Below are 19,862 nucleotides of genomic sequence, written 5' to 3'. Positions count from 1 at the left end.
CGCCATACCGGCGGTCGGTCACGAGTCATGAAGGCAGTCAAATTCTACATGACCGTTTAGTCACGGTAATTAGGCTTCTCCAAGCTCTGATGCTGCTACTGGTCATTAGTAGCCTAGCAAACTTGCTAACTGCCTGGTACTCAGCAAAAATCTAATCAAACACTTCATGAGAGTCCATGAGCTCATGTTGCGCAACATTTCTATAGGCTGTGCAATTGTGGGAGAAAACAGAGTGATGGCCGCTAATAAAAAGAGGAGGATCCCATCAGCGTTCTATAGGCTAGGCCTACTATATTTATTTCTCAACTTTCCTAATATTAAGCACATTGCTTCTCTTTACAACAGGAGTATAGTTTACCTGGCTGGCATGAAAATGAACCAAGTGCATAGATGACATGTATTTTTTCCCACTGCCCCCGTTTCCCCTATTTCGAGACCGGTGCATGATAAATGGTCCATTCTAAATCATAACTAATTTCACACATATATTATGTAGTATATGTAATGACAAAACTAAATCAAGAATAGTCTGATGGGTGACAATATTAGCCTATCACTTGTGAATTCTATATTATCACTAGTGAATAATGCCCAGTGTAAGAAACAATGCCTTTCTTTTGCAGCTTTTTCTAATCATAGTCACACACCTGATGTAGCCTAGCCCATAGACCTATATGTTTAATAAGGTTTGTATTGTCGGGTTCACCTAGGGGTCATAAAAAGGGTTGTACCCAAATGTTTGATGTATTTATTTATTTATTTATTATGCTTATGTTTTATTAATAGAAGGGGAGGGGTTAAAAGACCCCTCCCTCCTTACATTTATAGGGTTTTAGACTACTGATTAACAATAGATATAGTCATTGTAGAAGTTTAGTATTGTTCTACATTTGTATTTTAGTTCTCTCTCTCTCTCTGCCTCATTATAAAGAGGCCCTTAGACAGAACTCTGCAGGGGAGTGAAGGAGATAAGACTAGGTAAACATTCCACAATGGGTCAACTCTGGGGGAAGGGGACATTTACTGCTAAGTGTTTAAAGGCCCTGTTTATACAGCTTTGTAGGCATGGTTTTGGTCCCAGGAGTAGAGGATGATGATATAGGCAGTGACGTCACCAGGGCGCGACTTAGGGCAGTGACGTCACCAGGGCGCGACTTAGGGCAGTGACGTCACCAGGGCGCGACTTAGGGTTTAATAAAACCACTGGAGACCCATTGGTGGGGGCAGAACTTACTCAGAAACATGCGTGCTATGTTCCTGTTTGTCAACTTCTGTCTGCAATTGCATTAATAAAGGTTTGAATGATTTAATTAAAGATATTGTCATAATGCTAATTTCACCAATGATTGACAAAGAAGGACGTAAGGAACGAACCCTAACAGTATCATAATTAAAGGGGCCAAATAACTTCTTGAAATTAAGCACATTCATCCGCCTTAAAGTTACATCAATAACTCTAAATGAAGCATATAGGAGGGCCTGTTTCTTTGTTAACCACTCAACACAGAATAGCCGCATGTACGCACTCCCTCAAATCATTTGGATAAAATATTTATATTTTATTCAGCTTCGTTCAATTGTATTCTTCATACTATAAAATAATACCACGGATTTATAAGCAAATCTTGTGTGCTAAATGAACTAGTATAGCCCACAGCCATTTGGCATAGCCACATCAGGACCTAACATAAGGACAAATCAGAGTATGCTATTATTTTCTTCTGAAATAGACTACATTTTCTTCATATCATGCTTCTTTAGACCGGTCTAAAATAAATAAAGGATTTATTGTGAAGGTGTAGGCTATATTACATAGATTTAATAGACATTTAAAAATGTCTAATAAATCCATGTGTGGAAGCCAGGAGATACTAAATGTGTTTATATTAATTAACGGTCAATTACCATGAGACCGACAGTTATTTGCTTGACAATCACTGGCTGACAACATTTTGTGACTGCCACAGCCCTAGTGTAGACTAACTGTGATATGCTTACTTACGGGTCCTTTGCTAACAATGCAGAGTTTAAGATAGTGCCATGAGGAATAAATGCACAGTGAATAACAATAACGAGTAAAAAATAACATGGTTATATACAGGCAGTACCAGTATTTACCATATTTACCCTGTTTGGCTGTTTCATGAAAACCTCACCCTCGGGACATTGGGCCGGACTGACTCACCATGTGTTCCTGTTGTGGTTATAAACACAGATTTGAAAAGTAAGTAAAAGGAAGCAGGGTTGCGTGCTCGGGGGTAGTAGGGGGTACCTGCTTAGTATAGTGTTGTGCCTGCGCTCGTATCCTGAACTGGACTAGTTCACTGTCCCCCCCCCCCCCCCCCACTCCACCTCCCTCCAGTCGTCACTTCAGCCTTGGTAGTACTGCACTCTGACTTCTGAGTAGCAATAAACGAACACCCTCACATACAAAATGTAGGTCTGTTGCACCTGGCAGAAAAGTGAATTGTCACCACAGATGATATGGGGACACATTCAAAGCGAAGTTTGTCAGATGTTTTTAGACCTTTTAGGGTAGTCTGTCAAGACAGAACCACAACCAATGTCGTGGGATGTGGTTTCATCTTGACATTACTCTACTTTTGAGGTTTGGAAACATCTCACAAAGTTCCATTGACGAGGGAAATGTGCGTTTTAAGTTCTAGCACTCTTTGCCATCAAATCTAACTGTCTCTCTCTGTGTCTCTGTGTCTCTGTGTCTGTGTCAGTGCGGGGATGTCGCCCAGGGAAGATCGTACAGATGTCAGAGGCTGAGGTGAGAGGCCTCTGCATAAAGTCCAGAGAGATCTTCCTCAGCCAGCCCATCCTGTTGGAATTGGAGGCTCCCCTCAAAATCTGTGGTAGGTGGTGATGATGAGGATGGTGATGGTGGCTGATGATGAGTTGTCCAGTTCAAGACCTATTATTAATTCATTGGCCTCTGTGGATGGATAGGCTATGGTAGTTAAGTACCCCCCGCCCCTCCTCAGGTGACATCCACGGCCAGTACACAGACCTGCTGCGGCTCTTTGAGTACGGGGGCTTTCCGCCCGAAGCCAACTACCTGTTCCTGGGGGACTACGTGGACCGAGGCAAGCAGTCCCTGGAAACCATCTGTTTACTGCTGGCTTACAAGATCAAATACCCTGAGAACTTCTTCCTCCTCAGGGGCAACCACGAGTGTGCTTCCATAAACCGCATCTATGGCTTCTATGATGAGTGTGAGTAGTATGCATGCGTGCACACACACACACTCTGCGCGCGCACACACACACACACACACATCAATACATTGCTTCATGCACTTGTTAGTGTATCATACAAGTAATTGAGCTAAATACCCACCCGGCACACACGCTAATTCATGTTTATTTGCCATTCAACACATACAGCCTCTGTGACAAGAGTAAAGTTGCAGATGAATACACTTGCACACACTGTCTCACATGAGTCTAGAAGACCCCAGATGATTGTATGAAGTATATTTAAACTTCATCTCTTAATGTTTCTCTAGGTAAGCGCAGATTCAACATAAAGCTGTGGAAGACATTTACTGACTGCTTCAACTGCCTTCCCATCGCTGCCATCGTAGATGAGAAAATCTTCTGTTGCCATGGAGGTACTGCTGGAAGAGCTGTCACTCAAACTCCCTGTCTATGAATGATATGGTTGTTAAAAGAGCATGGAGAGTTTTGTCTTGCTCAGAAAGTGAATATGAAAGTTGATGTAGCGTTAGAATAATGATTACATACTACATAGGTATCAAATAGTTACAGTATATATAATAACGCAAGCAGGCATTAGACATGAGTCATGACTATGATTAAGTGAAATAAAGACTTAAAGGCTCTGTGCACAGCAGTGCCTCTCCTACAACGTGCTGGTCCTGGCAGGGAAACTAACCTTGAAAGTGTGTGTGGTTTTTATGCGTTTTGGATGACTGAGTGCTGTTGTCTCTGTCTCTGCACTCCTCTGTCTCCTACCAGGCCTCTCTCCAGACCTGCAGTCTATGGAGCAGATCCGTCGTATCATGAGACCCACAGACGTCCCTGACACCGGTAGGTCCACATGCACACAGATGGATGGATGCACATGTACATACACATATACGGAACAAAAATATGAAACGCAACATGCAKCAATTTTAAAAGCTTTTACTGAGTTACATTTCAAATCACGAAATCAGTCAATTGAAATAAATTCATTAGGCTCTAATCTATGGATTTCACATGACTGGGAATACAGATATGCATCAGTTGGTCACAGATACCTTAAAAGAAGTGGGCCTCACAATGGGCCTCAGGATCTCATCACGGTATCTCTGTGCATTCAAATTGTACACACACAAACACACAGAGATTTCTATTCAGAATCCTATTTCTCCTAACCCTAAACAACCCTTATCCTAACCTAAACCTAACTCCTAACCCTAAACAACCCTTATCCTAACCCCTAAACAACCGCTTATCCTAACCTAAACCTAACCCCTAAACAACTCCTAACCTAACCCCTAAACCTAACCCCTAACCCTAATTGTAACACTAAACCTAAGCCTAAAATAGCCTTTGTCCTTGTGTGGGCCTGCGAAATGTCCCCACGAGGATAGTAATACACACACACACTCCTCTCCAACTCTCCAAGCTGTTTACAATAACATGTGCCATATCCTTTAGCGGACAGTAGGGGTCATCCCAGATTGTACTGATTTTGGGCAGTTTAGCTAATTCTTTGTTAAAGAGTTTCTGATTCTCCAAACCAAATGAATATTGACATTTCCATTTAGATGAGTTGTTTAAACATCACTTTAATGACTGTATGTGATCAACCCATTGTTATGTCAATACAGTAGACCTATGTATAGTTACATCTAAATAAGGTTCTCAGAATCATTGAATAAGTCACAGAAAACCCAAGGGATCTAGTATCTGCTCATCAGACCTTTCTAGCAAACATACTCCTTATATGGGAGTGATGGGAAACTACCTGGAACCGTCAAGGCCATTTTACACGTCTCAGATCCTGTTTAGGTTGTGTGTGTGTGTGTGTGTGTGTGTGTGTGTGTGTGTGTTGTGGTGGTGTGTGTGTGTGTGTTGTGTGTGTGTGTGTGTGTGTGTGTGTGTGTGTGTGTGTGTGTGTGTGTGTGTGTGTGTGTGTGTGTGTGTGTGTGTGTGTGTTGTGTTCCAGGGTTGCTGTGCGATTTGCTGGTGGTCGGACCCAGACAAAAGATGTTCAGGGTTGGGGGGAGAACGACCGCGGGGTCTCGTTCACGTTTGGGGCTGATGTGGTCAGCAAGTTCCTCAACCGCCACGATCTGGACCTCATCTGCAGAGCCCACCAGGTACTGTAACAATCAACTGACCTGTCATTGTAGTCGAAACAAGACATTAGAGTAGTCCAGTACATCCACCCAAACCCTGCTACACACACAATTGACAGCTCCAGTTCCTATAAACCTAAAGTATCAAATCTTAAAACACTTCTCCATTGCTGTTGAGATACTTAACAAYTTTTCTTTTGACTTCTCTGATTACGTTGGTAACCAGTTTATAACAGCAATAAGGTACCTCAGGTGTTTGTGCTATATGGCCAATATACCACGGCTAAGGGCTGTGTCCAGGCACTCTGCATTGCGTCGTGCTTAAGAACAGCCCTTAGCCGTGGTATAGTGGCCATTTAAACATCGGGTGGGTCTAATCCTGAATGTTGTTTTGGTTAAAACCGCATTCCAGCCGGTGTCTATTCCACAAGTTACCACCGGCTAAATCTATTACTTTAAAATGCCTATTTACTCTGTTCCATCTGACTGCGCAATCCACTGTCTCATCAGCCCAGCCAGGCACTTTATAAACTTGATCTCCACTAGAAAAAGCATCTAGACATTATCTCACATTTCTTTTAGACTAACAACACCTCCTCAGGCCTTAAGGGCTGTGTCCAGGCACTCCGCGTCGCATTGTGCATAAGAACAGCCCKTAGCCATATACCAAACCTCCTTATCGCTTAATTGCTTATTGCTTAATTATAGCTACACACTGATATAGTTACACTTCATGACTTCGATGGTCCACTCCACTGATGTGCTGACTGTGTGTGTCTCCCCCCCACTCCACTGATGTGCTGACTGTGTGTGTCTCCCCCCCACTCCACTGATGTGCTGACTGTGTTTTCCCCAGGTGGTGGAGGATGGCTATGAGTTCTTTGCCAAGCGGCAGCTGGTGACTCTGTTCTCAGCTCCTAACTACTGTGGAGAGTTTGACAATGCCGGCGGTATGATGAGTGTTGACGAGACCCTGATGTGCTCCTTTCAGGTAACGTTACTAATGTAACGTCGGTATAATATCAGTAGTGTCAATGCAACCACTGACAACAACAGACAATAAGTCGTTTGGTTGTCATTAGGGTAGACTAATGTATTCTCAGGATAAGTCCCAAAAGTGTATAATTCTACACACAGACGTTTGTAGTCCTACACTGTTTATTCAATGAGGTACTTGTCAATGCTATGTTGTGATTATCAGTACTATCACTCTGCAACAGCTGGGGCCAAACAACAGCCCTTAGCTTTGATAGAATCCAACACTGTGCAGTCTCTTGTCTACTGGTTTTATTGATTTAAAGAATCATTTGACAGGTGAAATATGCCTTGGATTGGGATTTAGATGTATAGTCTTAATGGTCCATGTCCACCGTCACTCTGTAGATCCTGAAGCCGTCTGAGAAGAAGGCCAAGTACCAGTATGGAGGGATGAACTCCGGCCGACCCGTCACCCCGCCCCGCACCGTGGTCCCACCAAAGAAACGGTGAACAAGGAAGAGAGAGAGASCGGAAGGGAGGGAGATGGAGGGATGTCGGGGATGAGTGACGGTCCCTCATCAGTTTTTCACAATGGAGAAACACTTAGCAGAAATAAATAAACGTAGATAAAACGCAAAGCAAAGTTTTTGATTTCATGACCCACTGCCCCCCCACCTCCGTTGTGTCTATTTGTTGTCATTTCCCTCTCTGAACTGTTCTGTGTCATGCACCGCTCCCCCTGTGTAACCAACCACACCCATTTAAAGGAAACAATGACGACACAAGGTGGTCATTCTGTTTGCATATTGGAGTGTTTTTCTTCGTTCTTGCTTATGACAGAATTACAACTACTAGCCCCAGTTGACCATTTCACCCCACCCCACCTGTCAAGTAAGAACAGGTGTTAATGACAATTACTGGGTTTTCAATAAATAAAATGGGGGGGACTTTTTTTGGTTGGTCAGTGTCTTTTTCATTGAAATATGTGCTTTCAATGCAGTGAAAAATAAAACACTTCAAAGTATTGTAAAAAGACTAAATCACACAGAAATATAAGTCAATTGAATGTCACCAAATCAAAGCTATTTCCAACAGCAGACACTAAAATTCCTCAAAACTCAAAAACTATACAAATGGTTCCCTTCGCGGTAGTAGCACATAATACATTTTTGATCCTGACGAATCAAATCCCTGCTCACAGCCACAATCAAACTGATTGGAGTTCCATAAAACAAAGTTGAATTGTATGTATTAAACACTACAGTGTAACAATGTCCAAGAAGACTCTTCTCATAGCCAGGGTCTCAAAACCTTATTGCATTAAGTACTTTAACAATAGCTGTCGTTTCACTATCTAAAACTAATAATTCAATCACTACTCTGCTTTTCTCTGGTCTCGCATCATAAAAAGTTGTTACACAAAAAGTTAACTCTGGTCTTCCCTATATTTCACTCTTGCGCATGTTTAATTACGCAGCACTAGGCTGTCAACAGTGATCTATCGATACGATCTGTGTTGATAACAATACCATGTTAAATCATTCAGACATGGTCATGACCTGAATCCTGACTCCTTGGTCCTGATGCTCCAACCTTTTCCAGAAATGTGCACTTGCACACTCCTCGTCATGGATTTAACAGTGTAGGACTGGTGTAAGATTTGGTTGGAGGGAGTTTACCGTTTCCACAGTCCTTAACATCCATGCGAGAAAGTTGTAAGTGCACACTTCGGGGGAAGGGTGGAGAATCGGGATGCAACCTTAGTAATGCTCCAGAGCCCAGTTCCCCAAAAGCATCTGAAGACTAAAGTTCATTATTAGAACCATAGGATCCTATCCCATGTCTCTTTTGGGAAACTGGTCCCAGACCAGTGGTGTATTGGAAGGTATACGCTGGTATACCCACGTATTTTTCAGTGGGCATTGCGTATACTCACTTCTTAAACCCATGATGCGTACCAAAGTAGTATGGGGGAGGTATGCGCCGAATCAATTAATAACACGGAACCCAAACCGGCTGCGAGCGTGCGCTATCGAGCATACATTTATTTTGCCCCCCCACACCAAACGCGATCACGACACGCAGGTTAAAATATCAAAACAAACTGAACCAATGACATTAATTTTGGGACAGGTCGAAAAGCATTAAACATGTATGGCAATTTAGCTAGCTAGCTTGCACTTGCTAGCTAACGTTAATTTGTCCTATTTAGCTAGCTTGCTGTTGCTAGCTAATTTGTCCTGGGATATAAACATTTAGTTGATATATTACCTGAAATGCACAAGGACCTCTACTCCAACAATTAATCCACACATAAAACGGCCAACCGAATCGTTTCTAGTCATCTCTCCTCCTTCCAGGCATTTTCATCTTTGAACTTATATGGTGATCCATCTAAACTTTCATTTTATTACCACGACAACCAGCAACAAAGTTCGTCTTTCAATCACCCACGTGGGTATAACCAATGAGAAGATTGCACGTGGGTACCTGCTTCTATAAACCAATGAGATGACTTTCAGCGCGATCTGCATCAGAAATAGGAATGAGTTCTATTTTAGCCCTTGGCGTCGCAGACACTCGTTGGCCCGCGTGAGCAGTGTGGGTGCAATAATTGAATAACGTGGATGTCTAAATTTATTTTGCAACGTGTCCGGTCTGGTCAGCATGTATGGCTGATGAAACCGATCAGTATGTTAATCTTTAAATGTTGAACTATTATTTATTCACGTTTCAGGCACAGCAATGTTCCAAAATGCAATTTTGGGGAAAACACCTTTCTAAAACTACACAAAAATCTATATTTCTTCGATTTTTCCCAGACCTCAAAAGTGGTCTGGTGATGTGGTTTAAGCATTGTTATGGATTTAGAGCATCCAATTTGGTTGTTTCTTTTATTAAAGTTTCAGATTCCTTTAAAAAAACTTAAACTTCTGAATTTCTTAGTTGACAGACTCTTGTATCTGTTTCAATAGTAGGCCTACTATTAGCCTACTTGCACAGTACAGCTTGGGTTGACCTGACTGCGAAAGACCAGGATGGGATTGATCATTTTAGGTCATTCAGAGAGTATAGCTAGTTTTTCATCCAGTTGGCGACAGATTTTCATGCGAATATTTTAAATATGCATAAAGAAAATATACGCATTTTCCCACCAGTGGCGTTTCCATCAAATGGATTTGTTGAGGTTAAAAGTCAGTGCGTGATTAAGTGTTAAAAATCTAATGTTCAATGTGTTTACATCGCATTTTCAACTCTATCGATAGTTTTGTCACAAAAACGGTTAAATAGCAAATGTACCTACTCTGGTGTTGACACGTGGCCAACAGCTGGTAGATACGGTGCGGGTAGACTAGTGATGAGATTATGGCTAAATCAGTCATGCATCGATCACCATGTCACCAGAATCAGACCCTCGATATTTATTGAAAAGGAGCATCAAGATTACCATGCACTTTCACTACCCTGTAAAATTCATAATTTATTTAATCTGTAGCCTAATAAACTGCATGGTTTCCAGAGTCGTAGCGGGAGGACCACACACTATATCATCGCGTGAATCATTATGTTTATTATATCTATATTTGCGCATAAAGGCGTTTCCACCACCATTTCTCGCATAATTAATTTTACTGACACAAAAAGATCCCATGTGCGAATTAACAAATGATATGTCGGTATTTATAAAATTGTACTACCCGTTAAAATAAAATAAAACTACCCGTTTTCATCACAGCTGTCGTGATTTTTATATGGTATGAAACTGGATGGAAACGTGGTTTGTATCACTATTTCTCATAGCATTTTTCACACAGGGCGCCTTTCCTTCCCTGGGCGGGCCGTTTGAATTTTTGGGGGCAAAATGAGAATACCCACTCCCCCAGTCACCACTACACCACAGGTTCAGATAGACGAGTATTGTTCAAAAACGCTTCCTTCCTACCTCGATCACTGATCTAACATGACAGAATAGATGAAAGCTGTGTATTGGAGTCCTTGCTAACACCTATGCAATTGTGATAGGCCAGTGATTTCCTAAAGTAAGGAAGGGTGCATCTGTAGAGTATTTGAACATGGCCATTCCCCTCATCAGCCCTTCTGAAACCAAACGGTTGTTTCAACCTCAACAACACCACGTACAGGTAGGTACCTTGTTTGTCTTCTACATACAGTATGACAGTTAATTCTCACTCCATTCAGAAAACACTCTTTAACGTTTAGCAATCAAATCAAAAACAAAGATTTCATGAGAGGGAAACATAAAAAGGATTTTAAAACAACGGATACTTATAGTAGAGGAATGAAGGAAAGTCTAGAAACCAAAATAGAGCAAACACAAAGTTCATACAAGAGTTGGTAAGGTTCTAATCAATGTGTTCATATCTGGAATGGAAACGGAATGGGCAAAAAATAGTTTATAGACATATAAATCTATAACTTGACTTAATGCACAGCTTTAGAAATGGTTGTCGATTAATGTTTAATGGCACTCCGTTAAATGTATAATCTGTATAATGTATAATCTGACTCCATTAAGTCATCGTGGCCATGACACATTCATGGAATGAAAATTGGCAGAGAATTATGGAATTGTGATTTAGTGTTATGGTAATGTATTTAAAAATGTCGTACTGTCATGTGTTTTACTCCCACTGTCTGTGTAATATGAACTCAAATATTGGCAGATACAGACACCTTACCCTTAGCTGGCTCGTCAACCAGGGGCAGCTAGAAGCTATTCTTGTACTTCATCTGTGTTCAAAAGACTATAGTTTAGTCTAGTAAATGACCAACAGCGAAACAAAAACAAGTGCTGTTACTTAAATCCAATGAATTTACATAATCGAAACAGAATAGCTGCCACTTTTTCATGGTGACAAAAAGTGAAACATTTGTTATTACAGAAAGCCAACAGCTAGAGACCAACACCCAGTTTACAACAAAGCAGGGAGTGTATCCCTTTTGTTTTGACAAATCTGTCACAGCACACCTTTGTACATTATACCTAAAGCCAAAGCTCTGTTCAAACAAAGTGACTAGACAGCAACAGGTTAATAGGTAGGTTAGCTGCACAGAAGGGGAGTGTTCGGTCCCAAATTCGGTCCTCGGGACCCCAACGTGTGCACGTTTTGGTTTTTGCCCTAACACTACACAGCTGATTCGTATTATCAAAAGCTTGATGATTAGTTGATTATTTGAATCAGCTGTGTAGTGCTGGGACAAAAACCAAAACGTGCACCCCTTGGGGTCCTGATGACCGGGTTTGGGAAACCCTGTTATGGTCAGACTGAACGCTACCCTCAGGAGAACAGTGGGAAGGAGGAGTGGAATGTGGTCTGGTTCCCATAACCTGCCTGCCTTCTGTTCCTATCATTACACTGCATCATATCCTGTTTCTAAAACCAGTCCTACTGGGCCACTATCCTGACATAAACAGGAAGCGAATAGAGTATTTTCTATGAACTACATTTCACTCTATTGAACACACCCCAAGTGGTCCTCTCCACTCCAATGGGCTAGAATGACATGAGTGTGCTGATGTCCACAGACCAATGTCCATGTTGTCTGTGTAAAGTAGTGCCTTTGTACTGATGTGCAAATAACATAATGAAGAAACCTATCTGTAACCAAACGCAAACTAAGGGAAATAATTTCATTGGGTATTCCGTGCAAAAATAATGTTCTATTTCATATCGTCATGATATCCAAAATAAATCAAAAATGTTCAATCAAATCAAAGGCTTTGTTGAAAAATATAAGTACTTACTCATCAGAGCTAGTAATCCTGATTTAATCTGATGTCGTTATGAAAATAAGACTTCCATGAGAACATGATCTACTTTGTGGAACAATCCATTAGTTCTCCATAAACTCCTCTAGCTACAGTTCTTGACTAAGGTTAGTGCCTTAAGAAAACAACAAGAACACACACATTATACAAAAAAAACTCCATAAAATGGTCCAACTCAAAAATGAGGACCCAAGTTTAAAACTGTTTGGCACCGACTGTGTCCATTCATTGTTGTCCGATGAGAGGCAACCAGAGTCTTTTACTACTAACCACAGTAAACCAGTTGTAAAGTAGCAAGCTAGCATTAATGTAGCGTCATACCCTTCGTATCTCAGTTATTTCAATACGTGTTGTGCATGTCAGGCAGCTGGTGAGATGATATTCAATCCCTGGTATAATATCTATTGTGGTCAGTACTAATATAATTTTGATGCAGGCAGCTCTATTCCCAGCCTGGGTCCTTCTAAGTATGACGATGGAAGTGGATGATGTCATGGCGTGTCCCGTCACTTTACGGATGGAGGTGGCTGTTGTCACTTGACAACGGATGGCGGTGACTGATGGTGGTGGTCCTCTGGTGTGTGTGTGTGTCTAGACCAGTAGTCGCAGCAGGAAGGACAGGGCGGCCCCGATGGAGAGGCCCAGGGCCAGGAAGAAAGTCATCAGGGCCCCGGCTGTCTCTGCATCTTTAGGAGCCACCAACCTCGGAGGAGAAGGAGAGAGAGACAGGCGTGTATTCATAAGCACACTGTAGCAAAATTATTTGTAATGGAAAAATAAAAAACAAGCATTTCTTATTGGACAAATTCGGGTAGGCCCCTTCCGGTTTCTGCCCGGAATACACCCCAAATATAGAGTAGCTTTTGTTGTGGTGTTACAGTGGCAACAAGGAAGTTGGCATGGTCGGGTAAGAGAAAGAGTATGTCAGGTGAGTGAAAGAGAATTCCAGATTGTGTGTGGGAGAGAAGTGGTGCCAAGAACTTGTTAAGTCAAAGGTGACTAAACAAGAGTGACAAACCATGACAAGTAGATTGGATTAGTCAATACGTGAATAACTGGCATAATGTAATGACAGCGGACTGTCACGTATGGTGCGCGTGTGTGTTACTTCTACTCACTGTGGGGCGTAGGACATGGAGAGGCAGACGCAGTAGCCGTTGGAGAGGGAGAACAGCATCATGATGAAGGCGAAGGCAGCGTCGTGGGAGAAGAGGACGGGGAAGTAGGAACGGCTCTGGACGTTACAGAACATCAGCAGAGGAACAAACACCACCCTGGAGACGACCAGCCCCGGGAACAGACGACTCTCCTTGGGGGGCTGCGATCCACATACAGAGAGAAATGTTACTGATATACAAGGTTGGATAGGCACAATAAAATAATTTTATAATAATAACTAAATGTAATACTAATAACTAAAAACTTTTGTGCTGGGAAAGAAAGTGAAGGATTATAAAACATTGAGAAACCTCGAAAGTTGTTACATAAATCAAATCCATTGTGATCCTATCAAATGTGTAATAAAATGACTTTAATCCACAGAGATGAAATGAGATCAGACACCTACCCACTGGACCAGGGTGGTGACGGTTCTGCCGATCCAATCACACACGTTGAAAATGAGGAAGCAGCACACAGAGATGAAATAAGGTTCTGATGGGAGGAAGAGGGAGAGCATATCATGCATATTAAACATACAGTATACATATCTACACTCTTAGAAAAAAAGGTGCTATCTAGAACCTAAAAGGGCTATTCGGATGTTCCCGTAGGATAACTTTTTAAAAGAACCCTTTTTGGTTACAGGTATAAAATGGTTCTACCTGGAACCAAAAGGGCTCTACCTGGAACGAGAAAGGGTTCTCTTATGGGGACAGCCGAAGAACCCTTTTGAAACCGATTTTTCTAAAAGTGTATACATACCCCATTTCCCAGGATATATGGTCTTGACATCCACAGTGATGGCAGGGAACACAGCGAGAGTGACAGTAAAGACAAAAACCACACAGAAAGCCATCACCCATATCTGGAGAGAGAGAGAGGGTCAAGGTAAGAAATATAGTGGAAACTCTCCCATGCTTAAACTACTCTGGTGCTTTTAAATGCATGTTGGGGAGTGAACAAGTGCACACTTCAGAAAAGGGTAGGGAATTGGACCTCAACTATACACCAGAGCCATATATTTAGAAAATAAAAAATAAATAAATATATGACCAGTATAGAGCCAGCTGAGTAACAACAGAGGTCAGCATTACCTTTTTAAACACCTCCATGACAGTGGACTTCCTGTCCCTGACCTCAGCCTGCTCAAGGGTTAAGAAGGCGTGCTTGGGACTGACCCCAGCCCCCTCTTCCTCCACCTTCTTGCCACTGGCACCTCCATTGGCCAATGAGCCATACAGCTTGCCGTTCACCGCCGTGCCACTCTCTGTCACTGGAGTAAAGAGAAAGATTTCAGGGAAAATAGGTCGACTTGACCTAACACTGACCAATCAACAGGCAGAGGTAAATGTGTGTGGTAGTGATGGCAGATGTTATTATAAAGGGAGGGAGGGACGGACACTAGTTTCTGGAGCCCACCAGACCACTACATTATCTGTTAAGAATAGGGCCAGGAGTTTTTCCTCACCCCATGACCTCATCAGGAAAAACTGGACCAAGCTATAGCTGAATTACTGTAGTCCCTGATTAGAAGTCCCTGATCCCTCCAGGACCGATATTGAGCAGCCCTGGCTTTCCTAGACCTTTGTTAATTTCCATGGAAACATCTATTGACGTTAACAGGAGAGTGATGGGGTGGTTTAATAGTGTCTGATCTGTAAATGTCCCACAGGGCATCTCTGTCTGGGAGAGGTTGCTGCACTAATTGGATAAATGTGAATAAACTGGGCTAATGGGATAATGATCTGTTGAATCAGTTCCATTCAGACTATGGCCTGTATGCATCTTGCTTCTTAGAGTAGGGGTTCTGATTTGGGATCGCCTTTGCCTTTTAGATCACAATGAAGACGATTACATGGACGGGGGGAGACCTGATCCTAGTTCAGCACTCCTACTCTGAGATGTTTGGATATGTACAACCAATGTTCCCAAGCCCGAGACTGCCGCACAGCTCCCCCGGGACTGCCGCTCAGTTCCACCGGGACTGCCGCTCAGTTCCACCGGGACTGCCGCTCAGTTCCACCGGGACTGCCGCTCAGTTCCACCGGGACTGCCGCACAGTTCCACCGGGACTGCCGCTCANTTCCACCGGGACTGCCGCACAGCTCTCCCGGGACTGCCGCACAGTTCCACCGGGACTGCCGCTCAGTTCCACCGGGACTGCCGCACAGCTCTCCCGGGACTGCCGCTCAGTTCCACTGGGACTGCCGCTCAGTTCCACCGGGACTGCCGTACAGCTCCCCCGGGACTGCCGTACAGAAGAAAGCAGAAGACATATCAGCCCATGGAGAGAAGCTCGAGATTTAACTACACTCAACCTTCTAGAGTTTTCCCTGTTAGTTAACACTATCAACGTTTCCCTTTACTGTGGAAATTGTGATCGAATCAACGCAATATTAGCCACTTTCAATGCAACATACCAAAATGAAACTATCTATGGAAGACTTAGTATGAAAGAGATTTTGTTGTAGGGAGAACGCATCGGTGTAGGATTCTATTGCATTGACACGCACGACTCAGCCTGTACTCTACACAGACCTGCGCGTTATAACCAATCAGAGCTGCAGTAGGCCTATATGCAAATAGACCATTGCCATATATGGATCTGTACCATTCACTTTGAACTGGACTGTGTTTACAGCATGAGCGGTCGTGAGTAGATGCGCTTGTTTTGAGATCAAAGCGTGAGCTGCATGAAGCCATGTGTGTACATTTTGTTAATATCCTTTGTTAGTTAGTGAGTTATTAGCCCAGTTATAGATGATGTATAGTCAGCAATAGGGGAGTTAAGGCTTCCTACAAGAGCACAAAACTTTGAAAAGCGAGTCAAGTAAAGAGCTTTTTTTGTCTTAAAGGGGAAGTGTTGTATTTTGAGACAGGCTTGAATAAGTAGCCAATAGGCAGAGRGTAGCATAATTTGTCTGATTCTCTGTAATAAAGGTATGGGAATAATAATGTATTATATTTTGTGAAGTGGTTTCTTGCATCAAACAACACAACAACATGTTCAGTCACCTCCATGTCTGAAAGACCAGTGGATAAACAGGTTAATGCCAAGCCCTGCATGTTTTTTTCACAAGTCTCATGGAATGTAGGCCTACATTAAACACCAGACATTGGCTGCTACTGTAAGCTGAATGATAGAACAGCTATTTCCATGTTAAAATGTTATGGGATGCATTTTCTCCATTGTTTCTTATGGTAGGCCACTCTGGTAGGCCTACATTATGATCAAACAGCCACAGTAGCCTACTTGGCCACTGTTAAAACTGTAACTTAAAGCAGGTACAGCCTCAGTGTTCACAGTAAACGCGCACTGGAATTTGCACAGAATTTTCACAACGTTCAAGTTTGCGCTCAACAGACCAAAAATAATTGCTCAGTGCCAAAACCAATTAAAGGGAACTTTGCATACAACCCCCGAGTGTAAAGGAGAGTACTAGCAGTGACAATCTGCACCGCAGTGGATGGTCATTGGTGAGATATATGAGCACAAAATAACCCACATCATTCACTATGAATGGGTGTCTCTCACATCGTTCAGCAGCCTCACCTTTCAGCAGCTCATCTGCGGTCTCCACCTCATAACTCCTTCTCTTGTCCAAGTAAAACTGGGCAAACTCCTGGATGAGACCGGAGCAGAGGCCAAATGAGACAGACTGAACATTCCCTGAACTTGAACACAGATTCCTCAGATAAAACAAAGTCATGCCATACTGCAGTATGGTCAGCTACAGGCCCGGGGGATACAGGGTCTGTTCTGAGGCCCAACCTGTGGTATCTATCAGGGCTTCTATTCTTCTATTACATATTACATAAAGTTGAGCAACTCACCAGGCGAGGCAGTAGGAGGTAGCTAAGCAAAGTGATCAGGGTTCCTACACACGGCGTGATGAAGTAACCCAACGCAGCCGTCTCAGAGTCCGTATCACCTGTCTCACACACACACACACACACACACAAAAGAGAAAGGAGAGGTCAGAGAACTACTTACAAGTGGAGTTGCAAAGGCCACATCATATTCATTTGTCTATAGATTTTTTTATTTGATAACTCAAAATACATAAAATGTTACACCAGGCAAAAGATACATATAGCATAATTTGAAGATGTACAGATATATACACAAAAAAGTCTAGAGACTATTTCCACTGTGATCCTCTATTGGTTGGAAAGATGGGCACTCTGTTTCATACATTCAATCATTGATAATGTTCAAATATACATCTATATAAAGCAAATATACACACCTACACTTTATATACAGTCGTGGCCAAAAGTTTTGAGAATGACACAAATATTAAGTTTCACAAAGTCTGCTGCCTCAGTTTGTATGATGGAAATTTGCATATACCCTAGAATGTTATGAAGAGTGATCAGATGAATTGCAATTAATTGCAAAGTCCCTCTTTGCCATGCAAATGAACTGAATCCCCAAAAACATTTCCACTGCATTTCAGCCCTGCCACAAAAGGACCAGCTGACATCATGTCAGTGATTCTCTCGTTAACACAGGTGTGAGTGTTGACGAGGACAAGGCTGGAGATCACTCTGTCATGCTGATTGAGTTCGAATAACAGACTGGAAGCTTCAAAAGGAGGGTGGTGCTTGGAATCATTGTTCTTCCTCTGTCAACCATGGTTATCTGCAAAGAAACACGTGCCGTCATCATTGCTTTGCACAAAAAGGGCTTCACAGGCAAGGATATTGCTGCCAGTAAGATCGCACCTAAATCAACCATTTATCGGATCATCAAGAACTTCAAGGAAAGCGGTTCAATTGTTGTGAAGAAGGCTTCAGGGTGCCCAAGAAAGACCAGCAAGCGCCAGGACCGTCTCCTAAAGTTGATTCAGCTACGGGATCGGGGAACCACCAGTACAGAGCTTGCTCAGGAATGGCAGCAGGCAGGTGTGAGTGCATCTGCACGCACAGTGAGGCGAAGACTTTTGGAGGATGGCCTGGTGTCAAGAAGGGCAGCAAAGAAGCCAGTTCTCTCCAGGAAAAACATCAGGGACAGACTGATATTCAGCAAAAGGTACAGGGTTTGGACTGCTGAGGACTGGGATAAAGTCATTTTCTCTGAATCCCATTTCTAATTGTTTGGGGCATCCGGAAAAAAGCTTATCCGGAGAAGACAAGGTGAGTGCTACCATCAGTCCTGTGTCATGCCAACAATAAAGCATCCTGAGACCATTCATGTGTGGGGTTGCTTCTCAGCCAAGGGAGTGGGCTCACTCACAATTTTGCCTAAGAACACAGCCATGAATAAAGAATGGTACCAACACATCCTCAGAGAACAACTTCTCCCAACCATCTAAGAACAGTTTGGTGACAAACAATGCCTTTTCCAGCATGATGGAGCACCTTGCCATAAGGCAAAAGTGATAACTAAGTGGCTCGGGGAACAAAACATTGATATTTTGGGTCCATGGCCAGGAAACTCCCAGGACCTTAATCCCATTGAGAACTTGTGGTCAATCCTCAAGAGGCGGGTGGACAAACAAAAACCMACAAATTCTGACAAACTCCAAGCATTGATTATGCAAGAATGGGCTACCATCAGTCAGGTTGTGGCCTAGAAGTTAATTGACAGCATGCCAGGGCGGATTGCAGAGGTCTTGAAAAAGAAGAATCAACACTGCAAATATTGACTCTTGCATCAACTTCATGTTATTGTCAATATAAGCATTTGACACTTATGAAATGCTTTTAAATACAATTCAGTATTCCATAGTAACATCTGACAGGAATATCTAAAGACACTGAAGCAGCAAACTTTGTGGAAATTAATATTTCTGTCATTCTCAAAACTTTTGGCCACGACTGTACAAAAGTATGTGGACACCCCTTCAAATTAGTGGATTTGGCTATTTCAGCCACACCTGTTGCTGGCAGGTGTATAACATTGAGCACACAGCCATGCAATCTCTATAGACAAACATTGGCAGTAGAATGGCCTTACTGAAGAGTTCAGTGACTTTCAACATGGCACCGTCATAGGATGCCACCTTTCCAACAAATCTGATCTTCAAATTTCTGCCCTGCTAGAGCTGCCCCGGTCAACTGTAAGTGCTGTTATTGTGAAGTGGGAACTTCTATGAGAAACAACAGCTCAACTGTGAAGTGGTAGGCCACACAAGCTCACAGAACGGGACCGCCGAGAGCTGAAGTGCGTAGCACGTAAAAGTCTTCTGTCCTCGGTTGCAACACTCGATACTGAGTTCTAAACTGCCTCAGGAAGCAACGTCAGCACAAAAACTGTTAATCGGGAGCTTCATGAAATGGGTTTCCATGGCCGAGCAGTAGCACACGAGCCTAAGATCACCATGCGCAATGCCAAGCATCGGCTGGAGTGGTGTAAAGCTCGCCGCCATTGCACTCTGGAGCAGTGGAAACGCAATCTCTGGAGTGATGAATCACGCTTCACCATCAGGCAGTCTGACGGACTAATCTGGGTTTGGCGGATACCAGGAGAACGCTACCTGCCCGAATGCATAGATCCAACTGTAAAGTTTGGTGGAGGAGGAATAATGGTCTGGGGCTGTTTTCCGTGGGTCAGGCTATGCCCCTTAGTTCCACCGAAAGGAAATATTAACGCTACAGCATAGAATGACA

General features: G+C 42.9%; 1 protein-coding gene, 1 long non-coding RNA gene and 1 pseudogene across 5 annotated transcripts in view; 2 read left to right on the top strand and 1 right to left on the bottom strand.

The window, feature by feature from the left end:
* The window catches only part of LOC111955071 (serine/threonine-protein phosphatase PP1-beta catalytic subunit-like), a 41,875-nt pseudogene extending 34,627 nt beyond the window's left edge, over window positions 1-7,248 (top strand).
* Window positions 7,249-9,135: 1,887 nt separating this feature from the next.
* The window catches only part of LOC111955065 (equilibrative nucleoside transporter 2), a 46,121-nt gene continuing 35,394 nt past the window's right edge, over window positions 9,136-19,862 (bottom strand). For all 4 annotated transcript variants that reach the window (XM_070436200.1, XM_023975129.2, XM_070436195.1 and 1 more), the window contains 7 exons: window positions 17,082-17,179; window positions 16,801-16,870; window positions 14,342-14,520; window positions 14,010-14,112; window positions 13,654-13,739; window positions 13,205-13,404; window positions 9,136-12,789 (listed from right to left, as the gene is read on the bottom strand). In XM_070436200.1, coding sequence (XP_070292301.1) covers window positions 12,678-12,789; window positions 13,205-13,404; window positions 13,654-13,739; window positions 14,010-14,112; window positions 14,342-14,520; window positions 16,801-16,870; window positions 17,082-17,179 — 848 coding nt within the window. In that variant the 3' untranslated portion in view covers window positions 9,136-12,677. The remainder of the gene's footprint in view (window positions 12,790-13,204; window positions 13,405-13,653; window positions 13,740-14,009; window positions 14,113-14,341; window positions 14,521-16,800; window positions 16,871-17,081; window positions 17,180-19,862) is intronic.
* On the top strand, window positions 13,357-15,200 carry LOC139023316 (uncharacterized). The gene is made up of 3 exons (XR_011474451.1): window positions 13,357-13,445; window positions 13,629-14,135; window positions 15,083-15,200. It is a non-coding gene; the product is annotated as an uncharacterized lncRNA (long non-coding RNA).

The sequence above is a fragment of the Salvelinus sp. IW2-2015 genome, linkage group LG3, assembly GCF_002910315.2.
Source record: "Salvelinus sp. IW2-2015 linkage group LG3, ASM291031v2, whole genome shotgun sequence".
Classification (NCBI taxonomy): Eukaryota; Metazoa; Chordata; class Actinopteri; order Salmoniformes; family Salmonidae; genus Salvelinus; species Salvelinus sp. IW2-2015.
The sequence above is the reverse complement of the archived record's forward strand: the minus strand, read 5'-3'. Positions and strand labels throughout refer to the sequence as shown.